The 15005-nt window shown below is 42.6% G+C and overlaps 2 protein-coding genes across 2 annotated transcripts; both read right to left on the reverse strand.

Annotated features, from left to right (window-relative positions):
• Positions 1-903: 903 nt before the first annotated feature.
• On the reverse strand, positions 904-4833 carry cd28 (CD28 molecule; the record flags this gene model as incomplete). The annotated part of the gene is made up of 4 exons (XM_083682512.1): positions 904-1871; positions 2062-2210; positions 4190-4534; positions 4782-4833. 4 exons carry the CDS (start codon positions 4831-4833, stop codon positions 1788-1790), a joined length of 630 nt encoding a protein of 209 aa, XP_083538638.1. The 3' UTR covers positions 904-1787.
• A 3340-nt stretch (positions 4834-8173) lies between these two features.
• LOC310812866 (uncharacterized protein) lies at positions 8174-14434 on the reverse strand. The gene is made up of 4 exons (XM_083681601.1): positions 14350-14434; positions 11587-11880; positions 10808-10971; positions 8174-10428 (listed from the first exon to the last, which is right to left on the reverse strand). The coding sequence occupies exons 1-4, from the start codon at positions 14429-14431 to the stop codon at positions 10321-10323; spliced, it is 648 nt and encodes a 215-aa protein (XP_083537727.1). The 5' UTR covers positions 14432-14434; the 3' UTR covers positions 8174-10320.
• Between the last annotated feature and the right edge of the window lie 571 nt (positions 14435-15005).

Below are 15005 nucleotides of genomic sequence, written 5' to 3' on the forward strand. Positions count from 1 at the left end.
GACACATGACACAGAACCTTTGTCACTTGTCTTCACATCACATGTTGTCTTGACTGCATGGTTGATGATGTGATGTTAATAGATGTTCTCATCTCATTAGACCACACAGTCCTCAGTTGGTAGTATATGCTATTTAGCAAACGCTTTTATCCAGAGCGGTTTACAGTACAGTGACAGCATACCGTATATATGGTCCCAGGGGGAAGCGAACCCACAACCTTAGCATTGTTAGTGTCATGCTCTACCAACTGAGGACCAGTTTAAGTTTAACAGTTTTAGCAAAATAAGCTTTTGCTCATGGGAGTGGTGCCCCTGTCTGTCCAATCAGGTAACTTCTGTCTAATTAGGGTTAGGGTTAGGGTATTTAGGGACTCCTAAAGACCGCTTCACCCTCACTACCCCCCCCCCCCCCCCATACTCCCATACTAACCCTAACCCCAACCCCAGAGACCTCTTCACCCCTGCTACCCCCCTGTACAAGTTCTCTCCTGCTAATAAAATTAAAAAAAAAAAAAAAAAAATAGCCTACTGGCATTATGACTGCCGAAGGCCCCTGGTCTGAGCATTGATTACTTTGTCTTATGATGACTGTTGGATAGATGATTCACTTACTTAAACAAATGTATTTGTTGTAAGTCGCTTTGGATAAAGGTGTCTGCTAAATGCCATAAATGTAAATGTAAATGTAAATGACTCGTTAGCTCAATAGCTCCCCCAGAGGTCGAATGTTCCATATAACAAAATCCAAACACAGAGGAGGAGTGCTATAGAATAGGAACATTTTGAGGTCAAGAGATTTTAGCTCCTACTGATCTATAAAATGGATTTCTGTGTAAAAAAAATACATTTAGATTTATTCATACGGAATACACTTATTCTGAAGAGTACAGAAAGATGTGATAAAGACAGATGGCTATCTAAGGCGTCTGTTGAACCAGACACAGGAGGAAGAGAAGGTTGTGTCTCAAAAGCAGCCTGATGATAATCTCAGTTGTGGTTTTGGTTGTTTTCTGGTGGTCCAACAGTTGTCATGAACGGATGTAACCCATAACTTCTCATAGCAGTGGTGGTGCTGAGAGAAACTATGAAACATACTGCCACCTGGTTACATCACCATCATTACACACCCTATCCTTGAGAGAAGGGGTTCCCAAACTTTTTTCATCCAGAGTCTCCCTATTTCACACCTGATCAAATTTGCCTGCCCCCTGTGATGAAACAAAAACGGTTGTATTTTCTATTTCCAATATCATATATCTTACATAGCCTACTATAGTCCTGACCTCAATTATAATTGTGTTATTTCAAAGGAAAAAGTCACATTATCTTCATGATGTTTAGTTCCATGCATACTCTGATCAGAATGCTACATGTAGTTATTCATTGAATATATGTATTGCTTTGTATAATACCTCAATACCCAATAATACCACCCCCTGGGGGACCAGGTCCGTCTGGTTGGGACCCATTGGTTTAGAGGACGCGTCTGGGGCGTGTTACTGTAGCAAACCAACATTCATGGACAAGACTTGGTTCCCCTCAAAAAATGTTTATCTACATCATTGTAAAATCTGTTTTACAAACACTGAAATGGTCAATTAAATGTAAATATCACATAAAACGGTTATCATATTCTGATACTCAATTCTGTCACATTGTAACATTTGAAATTAACCCTCATATTAGTTTTGACTAAAGTAATTGAGGATCCCCAAAAAACGGTTGATGTACCTCTAATCATAAACAAACATGTATTAAAACATACAGACTAGAGCAAAGATACATTTCTAAAAAGCCATCTTCTTTGGAATCACTGGTGCGATTGAGTCAATGGCGGCAAACTGCCTCCTCCTTTGAGTCCACAGTAGAACCTACAAGGCAGATGAGGCAGAACAATGTTTTTTAAAGCATATCTCTACTGAAGTAAGATTTCATATAGTGCAGTCATTTTAATGTTGTCAAGTGAATTCTGGACAAGAGTTTTCAACAAAAAAACATAATACAAAAAGGCTGAGGAATGATAGTTAAAGCAAAGAGCTTCAGATGTTCAGAAAGCCTCACCTGGTAAACGATGAAAATGAAGATCATCGCTATCATGGTGGACAGCACTGCAACAGGCCAGCCCACTGATGCAGTGGCGGTTTCCTCCCATCGCGGTCCCTCTTGTTTCTGGGCCTGGGGCGGCTCAGGGGCAGCACAGTCTGGTGTCTCTGGAGAAAAGCATCATGAACAATCATTAGACGCTGCTACAGTAAAGCTGCGTCTCACAGTGCTCGTAGTATCTAAGTAATCCTCTGAAAGTTTTTTTTTTTTTTTCTTTAAAGGTTGTTTTTTGCAGTGTGGTAGTTTTTCTATTGGATAGAAACAGTAGAGGAGGACAAGGTCTCTCAGCAGGGCATGGGGCCGGATTCAAACCCATGCCGACACGGGCATATGTGTGCACTCTCGTCTGCGTTGCGAGACCACTGGGCCACCCGAGGCCATGCCAGGCCAGCCTGCCCTTATCCTGGAGTCTGGCGCCACCGTGTGGAAAGCAGAGAGGTTTCGACAGAGGATAGAAACACTCCACCGTTTCATGTCATCAGAGAGAGGTTGTGTTTTGGCTGTGGTCAGGGCCGGGGGCGCCCCCGGAGAACTGTCACAAGTGAACAATCCCGCTCTCATTTTCATATTCCTATCTAGTGACGTATGTCTGTGCTCATCTTAAGATCACTCTGTTTCTCATGAAATGAGTTTTTTTTTTTTTAAAGGATAATGAATGAGAGACAGAAACTTAAAAGCGATTTACTGATTGTAACTGAAAGTGATCATATAGTAGGCTAACATAATATCATCTACTCTTCCCTGATCCCCATATAAAGCTATTGTATCAATATAATGTAGAACCAGGATATCTGTTACCTATTCATTATCGATCCCATGTTGATTGATTATTAGTTTCTTCATTATTCATGATTATATTATTATCTGTTGTTCATACAGAATCGATTAAACAAATACTTCTACTTTAAGTGTTTCCACAAAAAAAGCCTTAGATTTCATACTAGTCAAAAACTAAGTAGGTTAATATGAACAATGAGCTATCTTACCTTAAAATGTATTGTTTTTACAGTACTATTTACAGTACTATTTATCAGTACTTCTAACCATCACTGGTTAAACTTAAGCAGTTGCCACTCAGTCAAAATCTTGGAGGTCAAAATCCCCAAAACAGGACCCAAAACACCTCAGAAGCAATGAGCCCGCCAGAGCAATAACAATAACAACCCAAGCCAATTCCAAACTATTCCTCCGCCGACTGAAAAGGTCTGGAGTGCCTCTGGAGTATCCACCTCACAACCAGCTGCACAGGGTACATCCACCCAGCCCTGGAGGACTCAGCCCCTGCCTGGCAGCACAGGGTACATCCACCCAGCCCTGGAGGACTCAGCCCCTGCCTGGCAGCTCCCTCACTGAGGACCAATCCAGGCATCTGGAGCATGTCCAAAAGAGGACCATACAGGGTAGACCTTGTTAAAACCCACCTGTTCAGGCTTTTAATACACAGTATGTTATGTTATGTATGTTTAATGCACAGGGCTGTATGTTATGTTATGTATGTTCTGTGACTGTCCTGCTATATTTTTATTTTCATAATTTTTTATATGTAAATTGCTTTGAGTCCATGAGAAAGTGCTATAGAAATGTAACGTATTATTATTATTATTATTATTATTATTATTATTATTATTAGATCCTACACCGGCTACCAGGGCGCTCTCCAGACCCACTCCCTCAGTGACAAACGACTAACCATCAAACTAACCATCAACCTAACCATCAAACTAACCATCAATACTAACCATCAATACTAACCATCAAACTAACCATCAACCACAAACTCTTACATGTCTCTTCAGGCCCTGGCCACCTCCAACCAGACAAACCTCCACAAAAAGCCACACAAGACACAGTCACAAATCACGGTGCCTTTGTGCATGAACAGAACACTAAAGAACCCCCCCATACCATGTGTGTATCATAAGTCTCTGGGTTTTTTTATCCATGTGTTTTAAATATGTGTATTATAGGTATTTATTGTTGTCAATGGTCGTGTATTTCAGTCCTGTATTCTGCTGCCATGTGGGATCAATGAAGTCAGTTAAGTCCAGTTGATGTATCTGGTGTGTATGTATTGCTGTTCTCTTACCTGGCATGTAGATCACGGTGCCGTTTCCTAGTTTCTCCAGGTAGGGCGGTGGGTACAGGACCTCAACGTAGCAGCGGTAGAGGTCTGTGTCGTTGCCCCGGAGACCAGAGAGCATCAGGTCCACCCTGCCGTTGCTCAGGTCTCCCCGGCAACGGACCCTCCCCTCCGTCTGGAAGCTGGTCTGGTTCTGGTTGAAGGAGGAGGTGCAGACCACGTGTTCCCCGACCATCCCCCTGTAGAGGGTGACCCGCATCTCCTCAGGACTGCCCCGGGTGTGGTAGGAGCAGTGGAGGCCCACCACGCCATCACTGCCCACCACGCGATGGGGCTGACTCACCCTCAGGGCTGGAGGGAGAGAGGGGAGGGAAGGAGGGAGGGAGGGAGGGAGGGAGGGAGGGGGGGAGGGAGGGAGGTGGGTAGAGAGGGAGGGGGATAGAGAGGGACATCTAGACGTCAAGACCACCAAACAATCCTGATGCATCGATCTTAGATGAAGAGCATAAAAACAAAGCTAAACTCTAGAAAATAACACTCTTTCATTAGGATATTATATATGATTTCTGTGCATGTAATGCATTTGAAATATACTCACCACCCCAAACAGGGACACAAAGACAGAGAAATGTCAATAGGCTGAGGGTCATGGTGACAGAGGTGCTTCTGCTCCGACAGAGGCTGTCTTTATAAGATCAAGTGTTTTGGAAAAAAAAGGTGCCAGTAAAAGGCCTTGCCTTCTTCGGTAATAACACACTCATCTAATGACTTATGCAAATGGCCTATTCCCTTCTTGTGTTAACCGCGGAAAAATCTGCAAAAACGCTTACTATCACTAGTCATAACTGAAAATGCTGATTGTGTGAAATTTTGTCGATATTGTGGAACATCTTTTATGCTTGCACCCAAAAATATGAAGTGCAAAAATGCAGACATGCAGCCTTTCCTCGCAAGAGATTTCAACGAACGAATGGCAGACGTCCTTTCAATGGTGCCTGTGTCCATATTTCTGTTGTCTGTTAGTTAATAGTGGTCATTCAGTTGTATATCATATTTACTCTTCATGGGACCGAGGGTACGGTACCTGCTTTTCATGTTTCATAGACAGGCCACCTCCCTGAGGTCACCTCCCTGAGCCAGACAGGTCACCTCCCTGAGGTCACCTCCCTGAGGCCACCTCCCTGAGCCAGACAGGTCACCTCCCTGAGGTCACCTCCCTGAGGCCACCTCCCTGAGGTCACCTCCCTGAGCCAGACAGGTCACCTCCCTGAGGTCACCTCCCTGTGCCAGACAGGCCACCTCCCTGAGGTCACCTCCCTGAGCCAGACAGGTCACCTCCCTGAGGTCACCTCCCTGAGGTCACCTCCCTGAGCCAGACAGGTCACCTCCCTGAGGTCACCTCCCTGAGCCAGACAGGCCACCTCCCTGAGGTCACCTCCCTGAGCCAGACAGGCCACCTCCCTGAGGTCACCTCCCTGAGCCAGACAGGTCACCTCCCTGAGGTCACCTCCCTGAGGTCATACATCACTTACACTATTGCACTCCTATTCCACTACTGTTGCTGCTGCCCAATATTGCTGCTAGACACTTTGCCACCTTATGTAATTGTTTTATTCTTATTATATGGTGCTGTACTCCATTGTTGATTGTTGTTTGCTGTTTGCTGTTTGCTGCATTGTTGAGGAGTTGTTGTTGCCCTAAGCATTTCATTGCATCATCTACGGCTGTATTCTATGTATGTGATCAATAAACTTGGATTTGATTTGAATGTAAAGTATGGGTTAAGATGACATGTCAGGGGTCAGGGGTCAATGTAAAGTATGGGTTAAGATGACATGTCAGGGGTCAGGGGTCAATGTAAAGTATAGGCTTAGATGACATGTCAGAGGTCAGGGGTCAATGTAAAGTATGGGTTAAGATGACATGTCAGGGGTCAATGTAAAGTATAGGTTTAGATGATGTCAGAGGTCAGGGGTCAATGTAAAGTCCATTCTTAGAAAGAAAGGTTCTGCCTAGAACCAAAAGAAGTCCTTTGGCTTAAGATTAAGGTTAGGCTTAGGGTTAGGGTTAGGGTTAGGGTTAGGGTTAGGGTCCCAGCAGGTCCTACACTGTAGGGTTAGGGTTAGGGTTAGGGTTAGGGTTAGGGTTAGGGTTAGGGTCCCAGCAGGTCCTACACTGTAGGGTTAGGGTTAGGGTTAGGGTTAGGGTTAGGGTCCCAGCAGGTCCTACACTGTAGGGTTAGGGTTAGGGTTAGGGTTAGGGTTAGGGTTAGGGTCCCAGCAGGTCCTACACTGTAGGGTTAGGGTTAGGGTTAGGGTTAGGGTTAGGGTTAGGGTTAGGGTCCCAGCAGGTCCTACACTGTAGGGTTAGGGTTAGGGTTAGGGTTAGGGTTAGGGTCCCAGCAGGTCCTACACTGTAGGGTTAGGCTTAGGGTTAGGGTTAGGGTTAGGGTTAGGGTTAGGGTCCCAGCAGGTCCTACACTGTAGGGTTAGGGTTAGGGTTAGGGTTAGGGTTAGGTCCTACACTGTAGGGTTAGGGTTAGGGTTAGGGTTAGGGTTAGGGTTAGGGTCCCAGCAGGTCCTACACTGTAGGGTTAGGGTTAGGGTTAGGGTTAGGGTTAGGTCCTACACTGTAGGAGAAACCCTTTCTGGTGCCATGTAGAACAACGGTTATTTAGCTTGTCCCTGTTTGGGGAATCTGTGAAAATAACCCTGAGAGGGTTCTTCTACACGGCACCTAAACTGTTCTACATGGCACCAAAACTGTTCTACATGGCACCAAAACTGTTCTACATGGCACCAAAAGGTGTTCTTCGAACATCTCTCCTGCAGGGACAAGCCGAAGAACCCTTTTTTGTTCTAGGTAGAACCTTTATTCCAAAGAATGTACCTTGACCCCTGTCTTGTAACATGAAGAGGAGGTTTCCTCTGTGCCATGAAGAGTAGAAATATGTAATGACCTCATATGTAATGACCTCATATGTAATGACCTCATATGTAATGACCTCATATGTAATGACCTTGTATGTAATGACCATGATTAATTTGACATATACAGTACATAGGGAATGAGTCGTGGGGAACGATCCTGTCAGCTCTTGGTGAAAGCCTGAGGAGTCTCAGTCAGCAGCTTGTTACAGTCCGTGTGTGAGAGATGTGTGAACAGTGTGAACAGTTCCAGTGTTTTGCCCACACGCCATCAACCTCAAACCACTCATCATCACAGAATGTGCCATCAGCCATTTTCCAGACAGTGAATGATGTTCATGTGAAATGTGAACTGTTTGTTCCGATCATGTTATATGCAGACATGATGGTGGTGTTTCATGAATGATAAGAACATTGTGTGTAGGAATTCTAAAATACTGTATATTGACACGGTGCAACTAAGAAAAAGGCACTGCTTTCCTTTAGAGATAGCCGCAGCATATTCATTAGAGATAGCCTCAGCATATTCATTAGAGATAGTCTCAGCATATTCATTAGAGATAGTCTCACCATATTCATTAGAGATAGTCTCACCATATTCATTAGAGATAGTCTCAGCATATTCATTAGAGATAGTCTCAGCATATTCATTAGAGTTAGTCTCAGCATATTCATTTCAAATTATCTTTTAGGAAATTCCATCAATTCAATTCAAATGATTTTAATTTAGAATCAATTAAATATATCATCTATTAATGTTACTGTTTAGGCAGCTCAGCTATACTGCTATATCATGCAGTTAATTTTAATTAAAAAAACAGTACATTAATTAGTAAATGCTAATTCCAAAGTATGAAATATATAACATGTTTTCTCAATTCAATTTTGAAAAGTTTTAATTCTAATTCAATCCAAATTCCAATGGTTGAAATGTTTATAATTCCAATTCCATTAAATTCCAATGTAAGCAGTTGAATTTTAAATTATATTTCAATTCCATTCCATGAAGTTGCCTTAGAATTTTAATTCACTTTGTGACCACATTAAGGAACTGGCCCATGAATTTACATTTGAATTGGAATTTATCCCAACCCAACAATGAAAACCACCTCTTGAAATAGAACATTATTTTATTGAAATAATTGCATATTCATAACTCAGCTCTATAATTGATAGAATGTGCTAGACAACAACTACATGACTATAAGAACAACGTTAATGGTTATTACAGAGTTATTACAGAGTTAATACAGAGTTAACACTGGTATATAACACAGTTACAACTTGGATACAGGAGCAATAAAGTCAAGTGTTAGAAAATGATGGAATGATAATTGATGATAATTGACAACCAAATGAGCAGAGGAAGTAACGCCGCCTCGGTGGCTCCGTAACTACTGGGAAGAAGAAGCAGACAGAACCTAATCTCTCCTGTCTGACTTAGTGAAACTAGTGGGTAAGCAAATGTACATCTCAGGCGGGGTTCACAGTCATATGCATAAAGCCACTTTTTTACTAAACAAAATTGTAGGTCATAAGGCTTGCTTTGCAATTCTATACAGCGCCCTCCATAAGTATTGAAAGAAGAAGCATTTTGTCTTCTTCTAGCTCTATACTCTAATAGTTTGGATTTGAAATCAAACAATTACTATGACATTAAAGTAGAGATTCTCAGCTTTAATTCAATGTTTTTTTTCTTTCAGATTGGTTTCACCATTTAGAAAGTACAACATTTGTTAAACAAACTCCCCCTCTTTCCTCGTTCCAGACTGCTGTTGTTGGCAAGCCTAAGGGTTTGGATATGTTTATAAATGTTTATGATAGTTTCCTTTTGATTTCTCAGCCCAATAATGGCTTCCTTGACTTGCAGTGGAATCTCTTTGGTCCTCATGTTGACAGCCACCATTAGCAGACTCCAGAGGAAAACGTAAAGGCTAGAATCAATACTAGACATTGACAGCTCTCTTGTGCCTGCACAAATGATGTGACAGAACACACCTGACTAACCAGAAACACCTGTCAAGCCAATTCACCAATACTGCCGGAGCCCTGAAATACAGTACCCGTCAAAAGTTTGGACACACCTTCTTTATTATTCTTTATTTTTATTATTATTTTCTACATTGTAGATTAATATTGAAGACATCAAAACTATGAAGGAACACATATGGAATTATGTAGTAAACAAAAAAGTGTTAAACAAACCAGAATATGGTTTATATTTTAGATTCTTCAAAGTAGCCACCTTTTGCTTTGATGACAGCTTTGCACACTCTTGGCAAGGTGTGTCCAAACTTTTGACTAGTACTGTAGGCGGACTATGTATAAAAAGGGTTGTAATTTCTAAATGGTGAAACCAATCTTAAAAAAGAAAACATTGAATTATCTTAGTTATGAATGATGTATCTCACTCACTAGTTTCACTAAATCAGACGGGAGAGATGACGTTCTGGATTCAGAGATTACCCTCTCACTAGATTCTATAGTGGTACAGTACCACAGTGTGCACACTAGAGGGCGCATAGAGGATAAGAGACAACACTACTACTGAAAACACTGCAGGTATTTGGACAGGTTAAAAGCCAAGTGTCCTGTGCAATATGTATGTAAGCATACCACAGTAAAGAGGACATTGTCAAAAAATAAATACAAATGAACCCCTCCTTGGTACAGATCTATGTGTATACTATTTACTATTTACTAAAATCCTGTTTCTAAACATTCATCTTGTCTCATCACCACATCTCATCTTGATGTGTAGCACTGTCTGGGTAGGTGTGAGCAGTATTTAAGGTGGAAAGGAAGGAGCTGTGGTTTACGAAGATATAGGCGCAGGTTAAGTTCAACTCCCACATTCGGCTTCCTGTCTTCAGCATCACTCAGACAACAGTACGGCATGAGGAGGAGGGGGGGGTACATGAGGAGGAGGGGGGGTACATGATTTATATTTCTCCTTACAACAAAGCCTGCATGTACGGTAGGCTACACTCCTTGAAGAAAAGGGTTATTTAGGTTCCATGTAGACCCCTCTTGGGTTCCATGTAGAACCCTTTCTGACCTAAAAGGGTTCTACATGTAACCTTAAAGGGTTCTACACGGAACCTTAAAGGGTTCTACATGGGACCATAAAGAGTTCTCCCACAGTGACAGCTGAAGAACCCTTTTGGAACCCTTGTTTTCTAAGGTTGTATAGACTGCTCATTGGTGACCTCAGAAGCGGCCCCTGATAGGCTGCTGCACCTTATGAGGCCTACTGAACTCTCCAGGCTTGGTGTTGATGTAGTCACTCTGGGTCGATGCTTCCGCCTTCCGTTTACACTGATGGAAAAAGAGACATATCAACCTATAATCACATGGACACTCTTAGAACAAAGGTTCTACAGTACCTAGAACCCAGAAAGGCTCTTTGGCTGTCCCTGTCGGAGAACACTTGGAGGAACCCTTTTGGATTTCCACGTACAGTAGAACCCTTTTCATTATGGAGCCCAAAGGGGTTCTTCCACAGGGACAACCAAATAACCTTTTAGAACCCTTTTTTTCAAAGAGTACACTCCTCAAGTAGGTACAAACACAGAGAAGATTTCTATCTAATTGATAAGATCTTGACATAGGCATTAGATACATATTATGAGATGTGTGTGTTTTGCAGCTGTGTCTTCCAGTCAGACAGTTTTTCAGTGGCCAATCATGCACTCACCCAGACAAAGATGGCAACGAAGGTGATGAAGACACTGTAGGTAGCTACTCCACCCAGCAGGAACCACATGACCAGATCACTGTCTGCACAACTTTGGTTGGCCAGCAAATATGTGTTTGGATCTTGGATGGCCGGGTTCTGGTTGCATAGTGGTGGACATGTCTCTGTAGAACCAGGACACACAAGAATCCAGATGTGACATTTCTACACAAATAAGGGATAACAAGTAACTCATGATGATGCAGGGTGGCTTTAAACCAGAGAGGATGAACATCTGAATATCTCCTTCAATATTTACACCAACAGCTATTAGTTGAAGTAGTGTTTGTCAGAAATGTTTGTGTACAAGCCTGTCTGTCTGTCTGTCTGTCTGCCTGTCTGTCTGTCTGTCTGTCTGTCTGTCTGTCTGTCTGTCTGTCTGTCTGTCTGCCTGTCTGTTTGCCTGTCTGTCAGTCTGCCTGTGTGCCTGTGTCTGTCTGTCTGTCTGCCTGTCTGTCTGTGTACCCTGTCTGTCTGTCTGTGTGCCTGTCTGTCTGTCAGTCAGCCTGTCTGTCTGTCTGTCTGCCTGTGTGCCTGTGTTTGTCTGTCTGTCTGCCTGTCTGTCTGTGTGCCTGTCTGTCTGTCTGTGTGCCTGTCTGTCTGTCAGTCAGCCTGTCTGTCTGTCAGTCAGCCTGTCTGTCTGTCTGTCTGTCTGTCTGTCTGTCAGTCTGTCTGTCTGTCTGCCTGCCTGTCTGTATGTGCAAACTGAAACACATGGTGAACAAATGACAGCACATTACCTTCAACAAGCAGGATAGTTTCCACCGTATGCTCTGAATAAGGAGGATCCCACACCTCTACCGCGCAGCTGTACACACCCGTACAGTTAATGGTGAACTCATAACGGTTGGTGTGGTTGTGCTCAGCTAAGTGAAAGCGGGCCCATCCTTCTGTGTGGTTCTGAACCTGCTTCCTTTTGACCACTGAGGTGTGGAGTTTGGACGAGCCCCTGGACAAAGTGTACTTCACATCCTCTTTGTTTATACTGGGGCAGCGGATGGACACTGTTGTGTTTGCAGCAACTTGTTGAATGTCTGTGGAAGCAGATTGTGATCTGTAGTGTTAGTGATAGTAATGGGACTGGAGGAGCAGGAACGGTGCTTAGATACTACAGACCTTGGTCAGATACACACTAGTACAGCAGGGGAGGCTGGTGGAGGTAGAAATCATTGTAATGCATGGAATGGAATGAGGAATGGTATCAGACTCGTGACTGATTCTGATTCTGATTCGGTTCCATTCCATGCATTACAGTGAGCCCGTCCTCCGATTTCTACCTCCACCAACCATCACTGTCGTACAGAGGTGTCAAACATATGAGTGAGACCATTTCAAACAGCTTCAATACAAAACAGAACAACCTAAATCACAGACCACCTATGGAAGCACACAATGGAACCATTACAAATCATGTTGTGATGGAAATTGCAGAGCTGAGCTTGTTTGTCAGTAGAAATGCAGCCATGTGACCGCTGAGATGAGGACGGTCCTTAGCCTTTGTATGAAGAACATACTACGACATACTACTACATACTACTACATACTACGACATACTACTACATACTACGACATACTACTACATACTACTTGAACTAGCCACTCCACCCAAGCCTACAACAGAGGCAGTGCATATGTTGCCTCCTCATCAGGTTTGTGCTGGGGGGGGGGGGGGGTTAACGCTTGGGTCCCCACTGTGCCCAGGTCCCAGTTCAACCAGTAGTTTGTGCTGGGGGGGGGTTAACGCTTGGGTCCCCACTGTGCCCAGGTCCCAGTTCAACCAGTAGTTTGTGCTGGGGGGGGGTTAACGCTTGGGTCCCCACTGTGCCCAGGTCCCAGTTCAACCAGTAGTTTGAACTGGTAAGAAACCAACTGTATTTTAGCATCACTACTTGTCTCAGTTTATCTAAATGGTCTGATTTTCTGGTCACGAATTATGATGATGTTGTGCTTTTAATAACTTGGGTTGACCAATAAGAAAACTGCTCTGTCCTCTGACTGATTCTCCTGTGAGGAACTGTATAACAGAACAGAACTGAAGGGTTTGGACACGTTTGGACCTGTCTCTCATAAGGCGCTCAGACGTTTTCTGTGAGCACAAATAAAGAAGATGAATGCTTTGCTGTTCTCTATACTGGAATATTTAATAGTGGAATATTTGTTCAGTGTGAGAATTTACACGACTATACTTAGAATTCCTAGAACGATGTTCTAATATCTCATGTCTGTTGTTGTCTGCAGCGTGAGGTGTGGCCCCCCAGACCCCCCAGACCCCCCAGACCTTGGAGAAGACAAAGTGGCCCCTATACTAACACTTGAGGTGTGCTTGATTTAGCTTGCAGTTTGCACTCTCAGGACTGCTCCCGATTGGTTCCACTGTACCAGGCAAACTAAATCAAGCGCAGCTCAAGTATTTGAAAGTATTTGAAGGCACATGTACTGTATGTATCTGCCACCGGTCTCGACAGTGTGGGTGTGACATACTGTTGTATGAAACAGGAGCTCTGCAGCGTTCACCACACTTCATCCTGCTCATTCAGGAAGTGGTTTACACAGTTACAACATTAATAGTGTGCGTAAAAACAGCCTTTCTATGAAATATTTTGTATTTTCGCGTTTGAGAGAAATTGTTGCCATAGCGACATAAACAGGTGTTGGTTATATACATACTGTGACAGAATAACTTGATGTAATTGATTCCTATGCAAATCAGAGGCCCTATAAAAACAAAGATATTAATTCCAAAATTACATGAACTATTATCCTTGCATTAAGATGGACTCAATTCAACTTATTGAGTGATTTGTTGATGACATTTTTGCATTTTAGCTAATTTTAACATTTTCATTTACATTTATGGCATTTAGCAGACACCTTTATCCAAAGCGACTTACAACAAATACATTTGTTTAAGTAAGTGAATCATCTATCCATCAGTCATCATAAGATAAAGTAATCAATGCTCGGACCAGGGGCCATAGGCAGTCACAATGCTAGAAGAAAGGAACATATATTTTTATTTTAAATGTATTTTCTTTAACTTGCACAGGCGGGTAATGAGGATGAAGAGGTATTTAGGAGGGACCATACACACTTTTAAGAGTGTCATAGCAAAGGGTCTGAAAGGGTCTGAATACTTATGTACATGAGGTATTTCTGTATTTCACTTTTAATACATTTACTGAAATTTCAATGTGTTTTTGCTTTGTCATTCTAGGGTATTGTGTGTGGATTGATGGCAAATTATTTGAATTATTTAATTTTAAATTGAGTCTATAACACAACAAAATGTGGAAAAAGTGAAGGGGTCTGAATACTTTCCGAAGGCGCTGTACACCGCTTCCTGCATGAGGCCCAATGTCTACATACAGTATTTACAACATACAATCTTTTTGAATGTCTAGTTAGTTATTATTATTATTATTACTGCACTTTTTAAAAAACATTATCTTTTGGGTCATTACGTCTGATACATGCTATAACATGCCACAATGTCCAGATCTCACCTCTGCAGTCTTTGGGGACTTCAGCGCAGACGTCGTTCAGAACAAACAACAACCAGAGAAGCGTATTCCACCCGTCTCCCATCTTCTCCTGCACATGAAATGAAAGTCTGTTTCAACAACGTTGCAGTTTCAACCTCATGTTGGGAGGAGACTGTTCATTACCTCAGAGGGGCTTCTAACCTGAACCACAACACCACCCCCACTAACTATATAGCTGTGGTGAAAGAATATACGCTACTGGCACTGATTGAAGTATATTTAGCCCGCTGTTCAGGGGAAAATAAAATTGCCTTCTGTATTGTTTGGGTTAGTATTGTTTGTTAACTCTTCTGTTATAAGGGTCAAATTCAGTTTGACGTCACTGAAATGGTATTCAACTTTATTTTTTAAGCATGAGCCTTCATCTAATCCTCTAGGGAGGGGTAATGAACGTATATAAAAAATAAACATTAAAAAAAGGGGAAAGAAATGACACACATACTGTAGATGATGTTCTGGGTCATTTTAAAAGTGAATAGGGTTTGTTGTGTTCCTACACAAAATCAACTTCTTCTCTCGCTCCCTCATATCTGCACACACACCACACACGTGTGTCCAAACGTACATGCACGCACGTACACACGCACGCACGCACACCTGCACGCACGCACGCACGC

The sequence above is a fragment of the Argentina silus genome, assembly GCF_951799395.1.
Source record: "Argentina silus genome assembly, chromosome: 12".
Taxonomy (NCBI): Eukaryota; Metazoa; Chordata; class Actinopteri; order Argentiniformes; family Argentinidae; genus Argentina; species Argentina silus.

Bases quoted from the DNA above. Each gene is read 5' to 3' on its own strand.
- LOC310812866 (XM_083681601.1), bottom strand. From the start codon at position 14,431: ATGGGAGACGGGTGGAATACGCTTCTCTGGTTGTTGTTTGTTCTGAAC. The intron at 11,881-14,349 runs GTGAGATCTGGA...CTGCTTCCACAG, and splicing joins AGTCCCCAAAGACTGCAGAG to ACATTCAACAAGTTGCTGCA. The intron at 10,429-10,807 runs GTGAGTGCATGA...TTTTTCCATCAG, and splicing joins TCGTTGCCATCTTTGTCTGG to TGTAAACGGAAGGCGGAAGC.